Consider the following 13,212-nt stretch of genomic DNA (forward strand, 5'->3'; position numbering starts at 1 on the left):
GGGTTTCCACGTACCGCTATTAAACCTAATAATTCAAGGTTCAGAATTTGGGGAAGAAGAATCAGCCATTGTGCTTCAGTGGAAAGCATCCAAGCATTGACTTTCAGAGAGGCTGGGGTTCCTCTGGCCCAGCTTTGATTCTGGTGTTTTGAAGGAGGAATCATACTGTCTTTTCCCTATGTGCCAGGAGTCAAAATGGATATGTCTTCTTTCAAAAACCTCTGTGATGATAAATGTGTGCGTGGGATCGGGCTGAGCTGGGAATTCCTTTGAAAGTCTTGTTTCTGATTGCTCTCCACGGCCCAGAGAAGGATACTGGCCACATTTGGGTATGAAACTCTTGAGCCTCGCCATGTTCTCTGGCCCCTGGAGAGTCATGTTCTGTTTGAAAAGAACCGAAAAAATGAAGGCTGTTTTTTCAGTTGGGATAAGAATATCCTTCTCAAAGCAATAAGGGCTCGGTGAGAATAACGGGATCCATATGTTGAAGCTGGCTGCTGATGCTCAGCATATGGGCCAGTGAACCTTTCAGGCAGAAATATGCCTCTGATTCTCTAAAGAATGCCCCAGTAAACTCCAGCAAGGACCATCACTTACGTGACAGATCACAGAGGCGCAGCTCCTGGGCTTTCATGGACCCATTGTTCCGTGGAAAGTGAGCCATAGACATGGATGGGAAGGTCTTGGCTGGCCTCACGATGGAGGGCGCTGGCCTGTGGCCCTCTCCGTCAGGCCCTGTGCCCCCCAGATACGAAGGGCCTTACCAGCTCTGGGCTTGCTCTGTTCTGTTAGGGGATGGTGAATCTGAAGGTTGTTCTTCAGGGTCTCCAGATTGTTCCTTAAACGGAATGAATGAAAACGTTTTATCCTCTACTCACAGAGGAAGCACTGCATGATGGAAAGGACATTTACCTGGGAGCCGAGTGGCCTGAGCTCTGCAGCTGCCACCACCACCACCCTGGCTGGCCCTAAATAGAGGTGACCTTAGTGAAGTCACTTTACCTCTCTCTCTCATCCAGAAAATGAGGACGTGCAACTTGGTGCTGGTTGAGACTCTTTCTGGCTCCCTCCATGTAGAACTGAGTGCACCTGGGGGTGCCTGGGTGGCTCAGTTGGTTAAGCATCCAACTTCGGCCCAGGTCATGATCTCACAGTTCATGGGTTCGAGCCCCACGTCGAGCTCTGTGCTGACAGCTCAGAGCCTGGAGCCTGCTTCAGAGTCTGTCTCCCTCTCTCTCTGCCCCTTCCCTGCTCGCTCTCTCTCTCTCTCTCTCTCTCAAAAATAAACATTTAAAACAAATTTTTATTAAAAAAAAAAAAAAAACTGAGCGCACCTAGCTCTGTCCAGAGTGACAGTAGCAGCCACAGCTAGTGACACTTGCAGAGTGTTGGGTTCCTTTGCAGCTCTGTGTGCTATGTGGCAATTCAGGAAAGGTAGGGGAGCCTTTTCGTTGCTCCCAGTGATATTCCATCTAGGCCCCAGATGAGTCATCACCACTCAACCCAGTGAGGTTGCCTGAGAGAGACTGGCTGCCCCCGGATCACTGCTCCATTTCTTCCCAACCAGCACCAGGGAAGTCTGAGTAGCCCCTCCTGCCCTCACGGTGGAGCCTTCAGCATCCTCCCCCGGCCTGAACTCTGTGCCTGATTCCTCACTCGTGCCCCGGCTCCTTCTGAAGCCTCTGCTGGTTCTCCATGGTCTGCTTTGTCTGTTGTGGATGGTTAGCAAGGCCCCACCCTCCCCCAGTAGCTGGATGTCCCCAGGCTCCCCTTCCCAGCCCCATGCAGGCCCTTTGATCCCTCGGCTCTGCTGAGCACCATGGTCCTTTCATCACAGGAGCACAGACAGCAGCTCAGCCTGGAGTCAGTCTCCATGGCAACCAGCATTCCCTCCCGGTCTGCTGTGCAGAGAAAATGGCTGTTCTAAGGAAGGGCTCCCTGAGTCTCTATTACCCAGCCTGTATAGTCCAGGCCCCTCCTCCACATCAGCTCTAAGAAGCTACATGCGTTGAACCAAATGTCCGTTAGCTTTTAGCTTTCAGATTTGGATGGGAGGCAGAAGGAGTTTGAATCCAAATGGATAAAAGCATTTTTTCCCTACCCTAAAACTCTGTTTTCACGAGGAGCAGGTATCTGCTCCGAGCAGGTGAATGAGGAACTGAATGGATAGAGCAATCTGTGGCATCCAGGGGCAGCGTATTTTGTCTTATGGGTGGAAGAGAATGACCGAGTGTGTGGATATTCAAATCAGAATTCTGTACGAGTCACTAGGAGTGACAGGGGGTCCCGCAGGGCAGCCACGGCAGCATTGCAGAGGAGTGCCTGACTGACTGTAGCAATGGTGTTGTGTGCTGTCTCCTCTTACAGAAAGAGGGGTGTGGGTCCCCTCGTCATGAGGCAGGGTGAGCGTTTTGGCATCTTCTGCTTCAAAATCCATCCGGATCATCACAATGAACCCTTTTCCGTAGTCATCAAGCGTGGTGACAAGGGGAACTGGCAGGAGACCCCTGTGCAGAGGTCTGAGTGACAGGCTTCCCTCGTCACACAGCCTTGGGAATGCTTCAGGTTGACATCCAAAAGGAGCTCATCTTTTATTTCTGTGAATCCCAGAAGTGCTTCTGTTTGGAGCAGGAGCGTAGCCTTCTCAAGAGATCAGAAACATGTAGAGCGAGAGTCACCCCAAATTCCCCAGGGCCCTCATACTGTCTAAGGGGAAAGAAATTCCACAGGACATGGTCCGGACCACGCCCACTCCTGGCTTTGGCATAGGAACTGGGGATTCTTTGGGTGGTGACAAGCTCTCGACCCAGACAGCATCCTCCCTTCATTCTTTCTTTTTTTTTTTCTTTTTTTTTTAATTAAAAAAATGTTAATGTTTATTTATTTTTGAGAGAGACAGAGACAGAGTGTGAGTGAGGGAGGGACAGAGAGAAAGAGGGAGACATAGAATCCAAAGCAGGCACCAGGCTCCGAGCTGTCAGCCCAGAGCCCGACACGGAACTCAAACTCACGAACAGTGAGATCGTGACCTGAGCCGAAGTCCGCCACTCAAATGACTAAGCCACCCAGGTGCCCTGGCCTTCACTCTTTCTTAATGTGAGGTGGGAGACCCTATTTTTGAATGGAAGCTCTGGGTTTTGTTCTCAAAAATCCTAATGTGCGTTTCAACTGGACTTTGTCTTTTGCAGTTTCTCTGCAGGTGGATATTGTCCCCAGCCAAGGGGAGATCAGCGTTGGAGAATCCAAATTCTTCTTATGCCAAGGCAAGTGCCCTGTGCCCCCACTGCGTTTGAGGAAGGGTGGCCAGCAGAGCAGAAGCCCGTGGCCTGTGTGTGCTGAACTGGTTGTGCCTGGAACCACCTTTCTGCCGGTCCAGTCCTGTGAGCGGAGAGCCAGGGAAGCCCTCAGGCCCTTTTCCTTCCCTTCTCAAAGGGCCGCCCCGACACAGTGAGATGTGTCATCTGGACTTCCACAGGGTGATGGAGGAGGTCTAGGGATTTTCCAAGGAAAGTCTGGGCACAAATTCCCAGAATAGCAAATCACCGCAGATCCCCTGCTCCATATCGACCCGGAGTTCTGTAAATGATGACGGAGAGTAGCGCTGCCTCAGAAATAATGCTTCAGTGGGTCAGTGTAAGGCTTATTTCTTAGAATCTGCCAGAACAGGAAAATCCAAGAAGGTCTGAAACTTGCCTGAAAGGAAATGGAGCCCCGGTGTCTCTTTTGCTGTGAGGCTGCGGGTCCTGGGTTTTCCAGATCGGTCGTGAACACCTGTATCCTGTCCCATTGCTCCCCCCGGAGCTCTGGGGTTTGTGGAAGCTGGTGTCCTTGTTTTTTCTTGAGAAAACATGCCCCGTTTCCACAGCTCAGATAGTCGTCAGGAAACGTGGAGTAAAAGCTTTGTGATTAGGCTTTGGGTTCTCTGCTTGTGACATGACTAGGATTCGGATCATGGAAGAACCGGGGACGTTGAGCTCAGCTAGGCGTAGACTGACATCTAGCAAGCGGCTTTGGGCAGGGAGGGGCCTTTCAGTGCAATCGCGATTTGCGCCGGCGGAGGTGCGCGTGGCCGCCGGATGTGTTCACTCTGGCTTTGCCTTCATTGCAGCGATTTAAATGATCTGGAGATGCAGCCATGGAACCCACTGCACATCTTGCAAATAGCGATATTTATTGAAACCATGATGGGCCCTGAAAGGAAGGCTGCCTCATTTCCATACTAAGCATCTGTGCAGAGCCAGGCGGTGTGGCCTGCGGAAGGGCGCCGCGCAGAGAGGCGGTGCCCAGAGCCCTTGTTCCGGATCGGAGTTGGAGACCACTAAGCAGTGGCATCTCCCCCTCCCAGGGGGCCCAGGGAAAGGGCGCATGAGTGGTTCTGGCTGCCTTCTTTGCAGCATTTAAGGAGAATAATTTGTCTGTCTGAGGTGGGGTGCTGAAATGACAGGCCAATGTGTGCCGGCAGATGCTAGAATAAAACTGGTTGGAATCCACACACCTAGACTAGCTGGTGTCTCATCCTTCTCTCTGGAGGCCATAATCTAAGCCCTCAAAAATCAGCTGATCAGTTGGCTCAGACTGGCTACGCCGTTGAGCTCCGATCCTAGACACTAACTCCCTTTGCTCCCTATTTTGTGGGGCTGTAGCTCCTCATTTAGAGCCCGGCACACAGTAGGTCCTCAACAAATGCCTCTTCTCTTCCCTCACGGGGTATTCTGAAAAATACTGGCGCGCGTGGTGGTTGAGTTCTTTCCAATTACTATAAGTGGTGTTGTGTACATAACGATCAAGCACAGAGTTAGGCTGTGTTGTGTCCTAATGTACATGGTCTCCCTCCCTGATCATCAAGCCCAGTGATCTCTTGTTCAGTAGCTCTTACTGAGAACCTGCTGTCACCCTGGAGGGGACTTTGTCTTTCCAACTTAAGTGGTTTGAAAATAATCTCTTCCTCTTTAGTGGCAGGAGATGCCAAAGATAAAGACATCTCCTGGTTCTCCCCCAATGGAGAAAAGCTCACCCCAAACCAGCAGCGGATCTCCGTGGTGTGGAATGATGACTCTTCCTCCACACTCACCATCTACAATGCCAACATTGACGATGCCGGCATCTACAAGTGTGTGGTCACTGGCGAGGATGGCAGCGAGTCAGAGGCCACGGTCAACGTGAAGATCTTCCGTAAGAGCTTCCTCTGTCTCCCTCCATATTCCCTGTCCTCTCCTTTGGCCAAAAGACACGTGGGCAGCAGGCAGAGTGGGATGGCAGCTGAGGGCTTCTTCCTTTCCACTGCTTAAGTCTTTTCTGAGCTGAGCTAATAGGAGCTCCGACTCCATTTAAGGAGTTCTTAAATGATCCTTGGCCAACTCATAACTCACAACCCCGGTTCATGCTGATCCCAGGTGCCTCCCTCTGGCCTGTGTTCTCTAATTTCAAATTACACAGTTCCCAGAGGGCTGTTAAGAGTTCCCCATCCCTTCCCCAAGTGTTGACTGACTGTTGTACAATTCAGGTTTTCCCTCTTATTTCACTCTCCCCTGCTGCTAATGGAGTCCAGAGGCTCGGTGGGGTGTGGGGGATCATTATCTGAACACTCTGGGCCGCTCAGAGCTGGCAGTTCCCATTGTCATTGAAACCAGGTCTGGAGGTGGCATCTCATTACCTTGTTATCATGCATATACTCGTTGGCCAGTATAATGGTGGGTGACAGCTAATGGAAAGTATTGATTGCCGGAGTATTTACTGCCATTAAGCCTGCCTTTCTTCAGTTCTTCAGAATCCTCACTGCTCTAGGAAGGCTGAGTTTGGGGTGTCAGACAGAGTGGGAGACAGAGAAAGGACTAATGACCAATCGTTGTAGACTAGGTGTTCTCCCAGTTCATTCCACCTGTGCTTTGTGTTTCATTGGCACTACCCCACATGGCAAGGAACACTTGGGAAAGACTCTTGTTTCCCTCCATAGACCCTTTTCTACACAAAGTATGATAAATTCAGCACTCAGTGAACAGGCATTGATTGCCAAACATTGATGCCATATTCCCCTGATTATACCAGCTGCTTTGCCTGGCGTCTTGGCTACGTATGGGGTGGGACCCCGTCCTGTGCAACTGGGTATATGGATTGAGAGTTGCCCACAACTCAACCCAAGCAGTATGGCTCTAGCGTAAAGCGGTCTGCATGGGAGGACCAGCTGTTTCCCCTCACTCTTCTCTCGCTCATTTTCCAGAGAAGCTCATGTTCAAGAATGCACCAACCCCACAGGAGTTCAGGGAGGGGGAAGATGCCGTGATCGTGTGTGATGTGGTCAGCTCCCTCCCCCCAACCATCATCTGGAAACACAAAGGCCGGGATGTCATCCTGAAAAAAGACGGTGAGGCCTGAATTCCCTGGCAGCTGCCTTTCCCCCCAAGCTCCCCAAGTCCCCTAGGGTTTCCACCTCAGCCAGCCTCTGAAGCATTACAGCCCAGACTCAGATGCCAGTGTCCCCCAACCACATGCACTTTCCAGGTCCTGAATGGGTGTATGTCTGTAGCTTGTCCATTCAGGCACTTGACTTTCTCTCCAAAGAGAAAGACAAATTTCCAGTAGACTTTTGCTCTTGGCCGTATGTCAGAGCCAAGAACATATTCCTATATTTCAGCTTAAAGCCCCACCTGTAAGATTGCAGCTAGGAAAGAGGAAAGGCTCTGTGACCTGCCTGCAGATACCTGAGATCTCTGACTGATCCTTGGATGAACCCGCCTCTTGTCTCTTCTAGTCCGATTCATAGTCCTGTCCAACAACTACCTGCAGATCCGGGGCATCAAGAAAACAGATGAGGGCACTTATCGCTGCGAGGGCAGGATCCTGGCACGGGGGGAGATCAACTTCAAGGACATTCAGGTCATTGTGAATGGTGAGGAGATCCGTTCTTCCTGCTCTCTCCATTACTGCAACCTGGTTCCCCCAAATCATCCTCTGTAATTTCCTCTTTGGTCTATTAAATAAATCCTGTCCTGACTCAATATCCATCTCAGCTGAATCCCTCCTCCTTACATAGCCTCTGGTTTGTTTTGTTTTTTCCTTAATACACTTGTCTTTTGGGTCTCCCTCAACTCCGAGGACTTCTAGTGCAACTCTTGAATGTCCTTCATTGTCTTACGGAACTGGAAACTTTCCCCATGCTTACCGATAAATTCTTATTCATCCTTCATTGTCCTTGATGCTACTGTAATCATGAGGTTAGTCCTCTGGCTCAAAGTTCAAAGAAAATATTATAATCAATTCAGTCCTCAGAATAGTCAGAATCCTGGGCCACGGGCTTATTAATTTTAATTTGCAGTGTCACATAAACACACCCGTGGAATCGATCTGACATTTACAAGATGTTTACAGGAAATTATAATGTCAGTACTAAGAAAATAAGTAAATCGTGGTCGAATTGTTTTGGCTGTTGATATATATTTTTTGCCAAATTCTCCCCCTCCCAGTCCTTTTGGTAGAAACACTTTGTGCACACGGTTGTTTATGACAATCCCAGAGAAATGTCACTCGGTAAGCTGATGCATTTTGAATTGGTATATTAACCATTTAGCCACTGAGAACAGGCTTTTCCGACTTTTTCCAGTATCAAGAGCCTCCTTTTGGACATCAGGTTCCACTTACCATGGTAGTTGTAAGTTTAATACGCATTGACTAAGAAAATATATAATGATAAATAGCTAGTATAAGTTGAATACTATTTCTTAAGTCGAATACTATTTTTAAATGAATAAAACATACTAATGTAGCTTCTAAAGCTGTACTGTTGGAAAACGGTATTATACGTTGCTCTACATATAATGACACTCTGTATTGTTGAAAAACACTGACGCATGCTTGTGGGTGCCTTATTTATTCCGTTTAGAGTAATTATTTTGTACACGTCTGAATTTAGATCCCTCACACTAGCCCTGCAGCTGCCCAGGACTCGACCTCTAGGCTGTGACCCTCCGACCTGAGGTCCCCCGGATGTGCCTCTTCTCTAGGCCACTGGGTCCCTCCGGGTTTTCACAGCCACCCCTGACAGTTCTTCTTTCCTTCAGTGCCACCCACCGTCCAGGCCAGGCAGAGCATAGTGAATGCCACCGCCAACCTCGGCCAGTCCGTCACCCTGATATGCGATGCTGAAGGCTTCCCAGAGCCCACCATGAGCTGGACAAAGTAAGAGACCGGCTCGTGCCTTTTATCAGGGACTAGTGGAGAAGGCACCGCCACAGAGCGTGCTCCATGCTGGCATTTCAGTGGAACGGGTATGGGCTGCTTGGGAATATCAGCTCCGGTGTAGGATGGATCCTCTTCTGCAAGCTTCTCTTGCCTTGTGTGTCAGATCCCTTCATTTTCCGTCTGTGGGACAGAACCAGAGGGCATGGCCTTGGAGGCCCTCTTTGGAATGTTTGTAGGTGCAGTTTGTAAGCCTTTGGACAGAAACAGAGGTTTGGGTGGAGGAATCTAAGGCATATGTGGAAGTACAGTTTGGTGTGTTGACTGTATGTGAAGACCGAGTCTTCCCCATGGGCTCGATCTGCATTTTATGGAAACTGATTAAAAATAAACATCATACCTCTGTGGTCAAAATCATGGTACTTTGCATTTCTGTACCAATTAGGGACGGGGAACAGATAGAGAATGAAGAAGATGACAAATACGTCTTCAGCGATGACAGTTCTGAGCTGACCATCAGGAAGGTGGATAAGAACGACGAGGCCGAGTACGTGTGCATCGCCGAGAACAAGGCTGGAGAGCAGGATGCATCCATCCACCTCAAAGTCTTTGGTAAGGACAGTTGGGGTCAAGGTCATTGCCCTGCCACGCTTCCTCTGACCCTGCACGCTCAGTCCACCAGCAAGGCCCTGTCCACTCTGCCTCGGAATCTGTTCCAAGTGCAACCGCGTCTGCCAGCTGCCCCTCCTGAGCCTGACTCCATGCCATCCGCCTCCTCCCCTGGTCGGTGAGACAGGCTCCCAGCTGGTCCCCCACACCCCACCAGTGCTCCCTTTCAGCCCCTCCCACAGCAGCCAGAACGGCCTCAAGCGCCTTTAAAATTCTCCCGTGGCTTCCCGTTACAACCAGAATGAAATCCAGACCAAACCTGAGCCGGCCCCTGCCTTCCTGGGCAGCCTCACCTTTCCTGCACTTTGCTCCTCACTCTCCAACCCCTCAGGCCCTCCTTCTGCGGCTCAGACACACCAAGCTTGTTCCTTGTCTTAGGGCCATCGCCCTCAATATTCCTTCTGCTTGGAGTGTCATTTCCCCAGATCCACTCTGAGCCGCCTTCTTCTCCTGCACCGTTCAGATCTCAGCTCAACCCACCTTCTCGATGAATCCTTCCTGCACTGCCTTGGCTGACACACCACCAACACCCCACCCACCTCCATCGAGCCCTTCTGTTGATCTTACGGTACCTTCTTCACCACACTTCTCAAACCTAAACTGGTCTCATTTACGTCTTTGCTTTGGGGGTTGAGTCGTACCTCCACTGAGGCTGGAAACTCCAAGATGCTAGAGTGCCAGCTCTTCTTTTCCTCTCCTGCTCTACCTCTGCCACTGCAAGCGGCGCCGGGCTCATGAAGGCCCTTGGTGATATCAGTGATCCCCAGGCTGACTGCCTGTGTTTCCTTGTTTCTTTCCCTGGCCTGTGTGAAACAGCGCCATCAAAGTCATGAGAAGCATCCCTACATCTCTCCTCTCTCTGTCTTCATAAACTCCGTTAGCTTCCATTCATTTAGAGCTGAAATGTGTTTTGACCTGACCTTGGAAAAAGAATTTGTGGCAGAGAAAGGCTTAGCCCAGTGGCTGTCAACAATGCTCATGTTTTTGGTCCACTGTAGATGGTGCTGCCAGATGCCAGATAGGCAGCTCTGGTTCATGCGTCTCCCAGGTCACTACTGTGTGGGCCCAGGGAACCTGCCTGGGACCCACTTGTTTAGCCTGATGGAGAGAACCAATCCATGTTTGTAAACAAAGAGCTTTGAAACATCAAGTGCTTGTCTGCAATCAGACCTGCTAATCACAGGTGAATCCTCTCTATCTATTAATGACAATTGGGCTTAGAAATAGGTGATCAGTTTGGTTCATATCAACCGGATATACTGGAGAGTGAAAGCTAATAATGGTCTTGGAAAATATTCTTGATAGTTTTTTTCTCTAATTCTCTTCCCCAGTTATTCTCATTTCAAGTCTTTCCGTGGTATAAAGACAGACGCCTTTGTTGATGTATTCCTTCATTTAACAAATATTTACTGAGCGTCAGTGCTGCTGGATAGAGGGGCAACAGAGACAAGTCTGATGTCCCTCTGAGAGACACGAGGAGGGAGAGGAACACATAAGCATATAAACTATAATAGTGCCAGCCAACAACATTTGAGCGTCTGCTATAGGCCTAGCCATTGCCAAGGTTATGAGGATGAATAACGTGCACTGTGTCTTTATCAATGGGCTCATGGACTCACACTGATGACCAACACTGATATTTTTTTTCTTTTTTTTTTTGAATTTTATTTTATTTTATTTTTTTAATATATGAAATTTATTGTCAAATTGGTTTCCATACAACACTCAGTGCTCATCCCAAAAGATGCATTCTTCAATGCCCATCACCTACTCTTCCCTCCCTTCCACCCCCCCCCCCCCATCAACCCTCAGTTTGTTCTCAGTTTTTAAGAGTCTCTTCTGCTTTGGCTCTCTCCCACTCTAACCTCATTTTTTTTTCCTTCCCCTCCCCCATGGGTTTCTGTTAAGTTTCTCAGGATCCACATAAGAGTGAAAACATAAGGTATCTGTCTTTCTCTGTAGGACTTATTTCACTTAGCATCACACTCTCCAGTTCCATCCACATTGCTACAAAAGGCCAGATTTCATTCTTTCTCATTGCCACATAGTACTCCATTGTGTATATAAACCACAATTTCTTTATCCATTCATCAGTTGATGGACATTTAGGCTCTTTCCACAAATTGGCTATTGTTGTGAGTGCTGCTATAAACATTGGGGTACAAGTGCCCCTATGCATCAGCACTCCTGTATCCCTTGGGTAAATTCCTAGCAGTGCTATTTCTGGGTCATAGGGTAGGTCTATTTTTAATTTTTTGAGGAACCTCCACACTGTTTTCCAGAGCGGCTGCACCAGTTTGCATTCCCACCAACAGTGCAAGAGGGTTCCCGTTTCTCCACATCCTCTCCAGCATCTATAGTCTCCTGATTTGTTCATTTTGGCCACTCTGACTGGCGTGAGGTGATATCTGAGTGTGGTTTTGATTTGTATTTCCCTGATGAGGAGCGACGTTGAGCATCTTTTCATGTGCCTGTTGGCCATCTGGATGTCTTCTTTAGAGAAGTGTCTATTCATGTTTTCTGCCCATTTCTTCATTGGATTATTTGTTTTTCGGGTGTGGAGTTTGGTGAGCTCTTTATAGATTTTGGATACTACCCCTTTGTCTGATATGCCATTTGCAAATATCTTTTCCCATTCCATTGGTTGCCTTTTAGTTTTGTTGGTTGTTTCCTTTGCAGTGCAGAAGCTTTTTATCTTGATGAGGTCCCAATAGTTCATTTCTGCTTTTAATTCCCTTGCCTTTGAGGATGGGTCAAGTAAGAAATTGCTGCGGCTGAGGTCAGAGAGGTTTTGTCCTGCTTTCTCCACTAGGGTTTTGATGGTTTCCTGTCTCACATTCAGGTCCTTTATCCATTTTGAGTTTATTTTCGTGAATGGTGTAAGAAAGTGGTCTAGTTTCATTCTTCTGCGTGTTGCTGTCCAGCTCTCCCAGCACCATTTGTTAAAGAGACTGTCTTTTTTCCATTGGATATTCCGAACACTGGTATTTTTAATGACAGTCCATTGTAAGGACTTCATAATGGTGATGTGCATGGTGTTTCATAGAAAAAGAGGATGTGTGGTCCTGTGGGACAGAATTCAGAGAGATTTTCACAAATGGTGTGCTATTTCACAAGCAAGGGCTTCCAGGGTGAAGCAGGGAGGGGGCATGGGCAAGGACCTCAGGCCACACACACACAGGCACAGAGGCAGGAAGGACTCGTGTTACGTTGAATGTGAGCTCCTTGTAGATGGAGACTGTGAACCCCCAGCTGCCAGGACAGTGCCTAGCAGGTCTTAGGTGCCAGAATTTGCATAAATGAAGGAATAGCAGTTTGTGTGAATGAAGCACATTGTATATGGCAGGGGAGGAGTCCAGGAATGTGTACCCATCACTTGTCTTGGGAAATTCTTCGATATTAGCCCCAGGAGGTAGTAATAACACCCAACACGAAGCAAGTGCTTGTAGTATGTCAAGCACTGTGTGAAGTTGTGTCTATAAACTGACTCTTACTCCTCAGCACAACCCTGTGAGGTAGATCTCATTATTGTCCTTACTTTACCAATGAGGAAACTGAGCACAGAGAATTGAGTGACCTACCCAAGGAGCCAGGATTCAAACCCAGGCAGTTGGCTTTGAGGTCCCTTCCCTGACAATGGGAGTTACTACTCTGTGAAACTCAACTCAACACATACTGCCTCTGAATTGCAGATGGAATGCAGATGCTGAAGTTAGTGGTGCTCTGCCTTGCTCACCATGGGCAACATTGTTTCTCTGTAGAAGTACACTCCCTTCTAACTTGGCTGGTCAGGAGCAGAGCTTGGCTTCTCTTCCAGGCCTCTCTGCTGTGGGGAGCTGCCCTGGGAAGGAGGCGTGGGTAGTAAGTCAGGAGCCTCGTGGGGCCAATGTAGAGGAAAGAGCTGGAGGTCTGGGGAAGGAGGTAACGAGGCAGGGAATGTAGGATGCAGGAACTGAGGCGAGGCACCATTTGTCATTCTGCCCGCCTCTCCCACCACGCATCTCTCGTCCTGTGCCACACACACACACACACACACACACACACACACACACACAGTTTCTTCCCTGAGATCGCACTGGGAGAACATATGTTAGTCCAGAAGAGTAAATAGAGGAGAAGTGGCCAGACTGCAGAAACAGGTAAGCAAATCACCGGCTCCTTGGGACCCCATCCAAAATGGGAGTCCTCCTCTATGATATCCAGGGGAGGGTTTGCATTGCCTCTTTGGAGTAACCTGGTGCCTCGTGCACACACCCCTTCCCCTCTCCATTTCACATTCTTAACCTCCTCTTCTGCCTCCTTTGGCCTCCCTTGGTTTAGGGGATTGGTAGTAAGGCCAAGGTGGGGGGGGGGGTGGCTAGTTAGGGCTCC

At 48.9% G+C, this 13,212-nt stretch overlaps 1 protein-coding gene across 1 annotated transcript in view; it reads left to right on the forward strand.

Annotated features, from left to right (window-relative positions):
* Window positions 1–13,212, forward strand: part of NCAM1 (neural cell adhesion molecule 1) — a 313,366-nt gene that overhangs the window by 244,467 nt on the left and 55,687 nt on the right. The window contains 6 exon segments of the mRNA XM_030332629.1: window positions 3,189–3,263; window positions 4,954–5,172; window positions 6,218–6,361; window positions 6,749–6,886; window positions 8,055–8,172; window positions 8,618–8,784. Of these exon segments, the coding sequence (XP_030188489.1) occupies window positions 3,189–3,263; window positions 4,954–5,172; window positions 6,218–6,361; window positions 6,749–6,886; window positions 8,055–8,172; window positions 8,618–8,784 (861 nt within the window).

The sequence above is a fragment of the Lynx canadensis genome, chromosome D1, assembly GCF_007474595.2.
Source record: "Lynx canadensis isolate LIC74 chromosome D1, mLynCan4.pri.v2, whole genome shotgun sequence".
Classification (NCBI taxonomy): Eukaryota; Metazoa; Chordata; class Mammalia; order Carnivora; family Felidae; genus Lynx; species Lynx canadensis.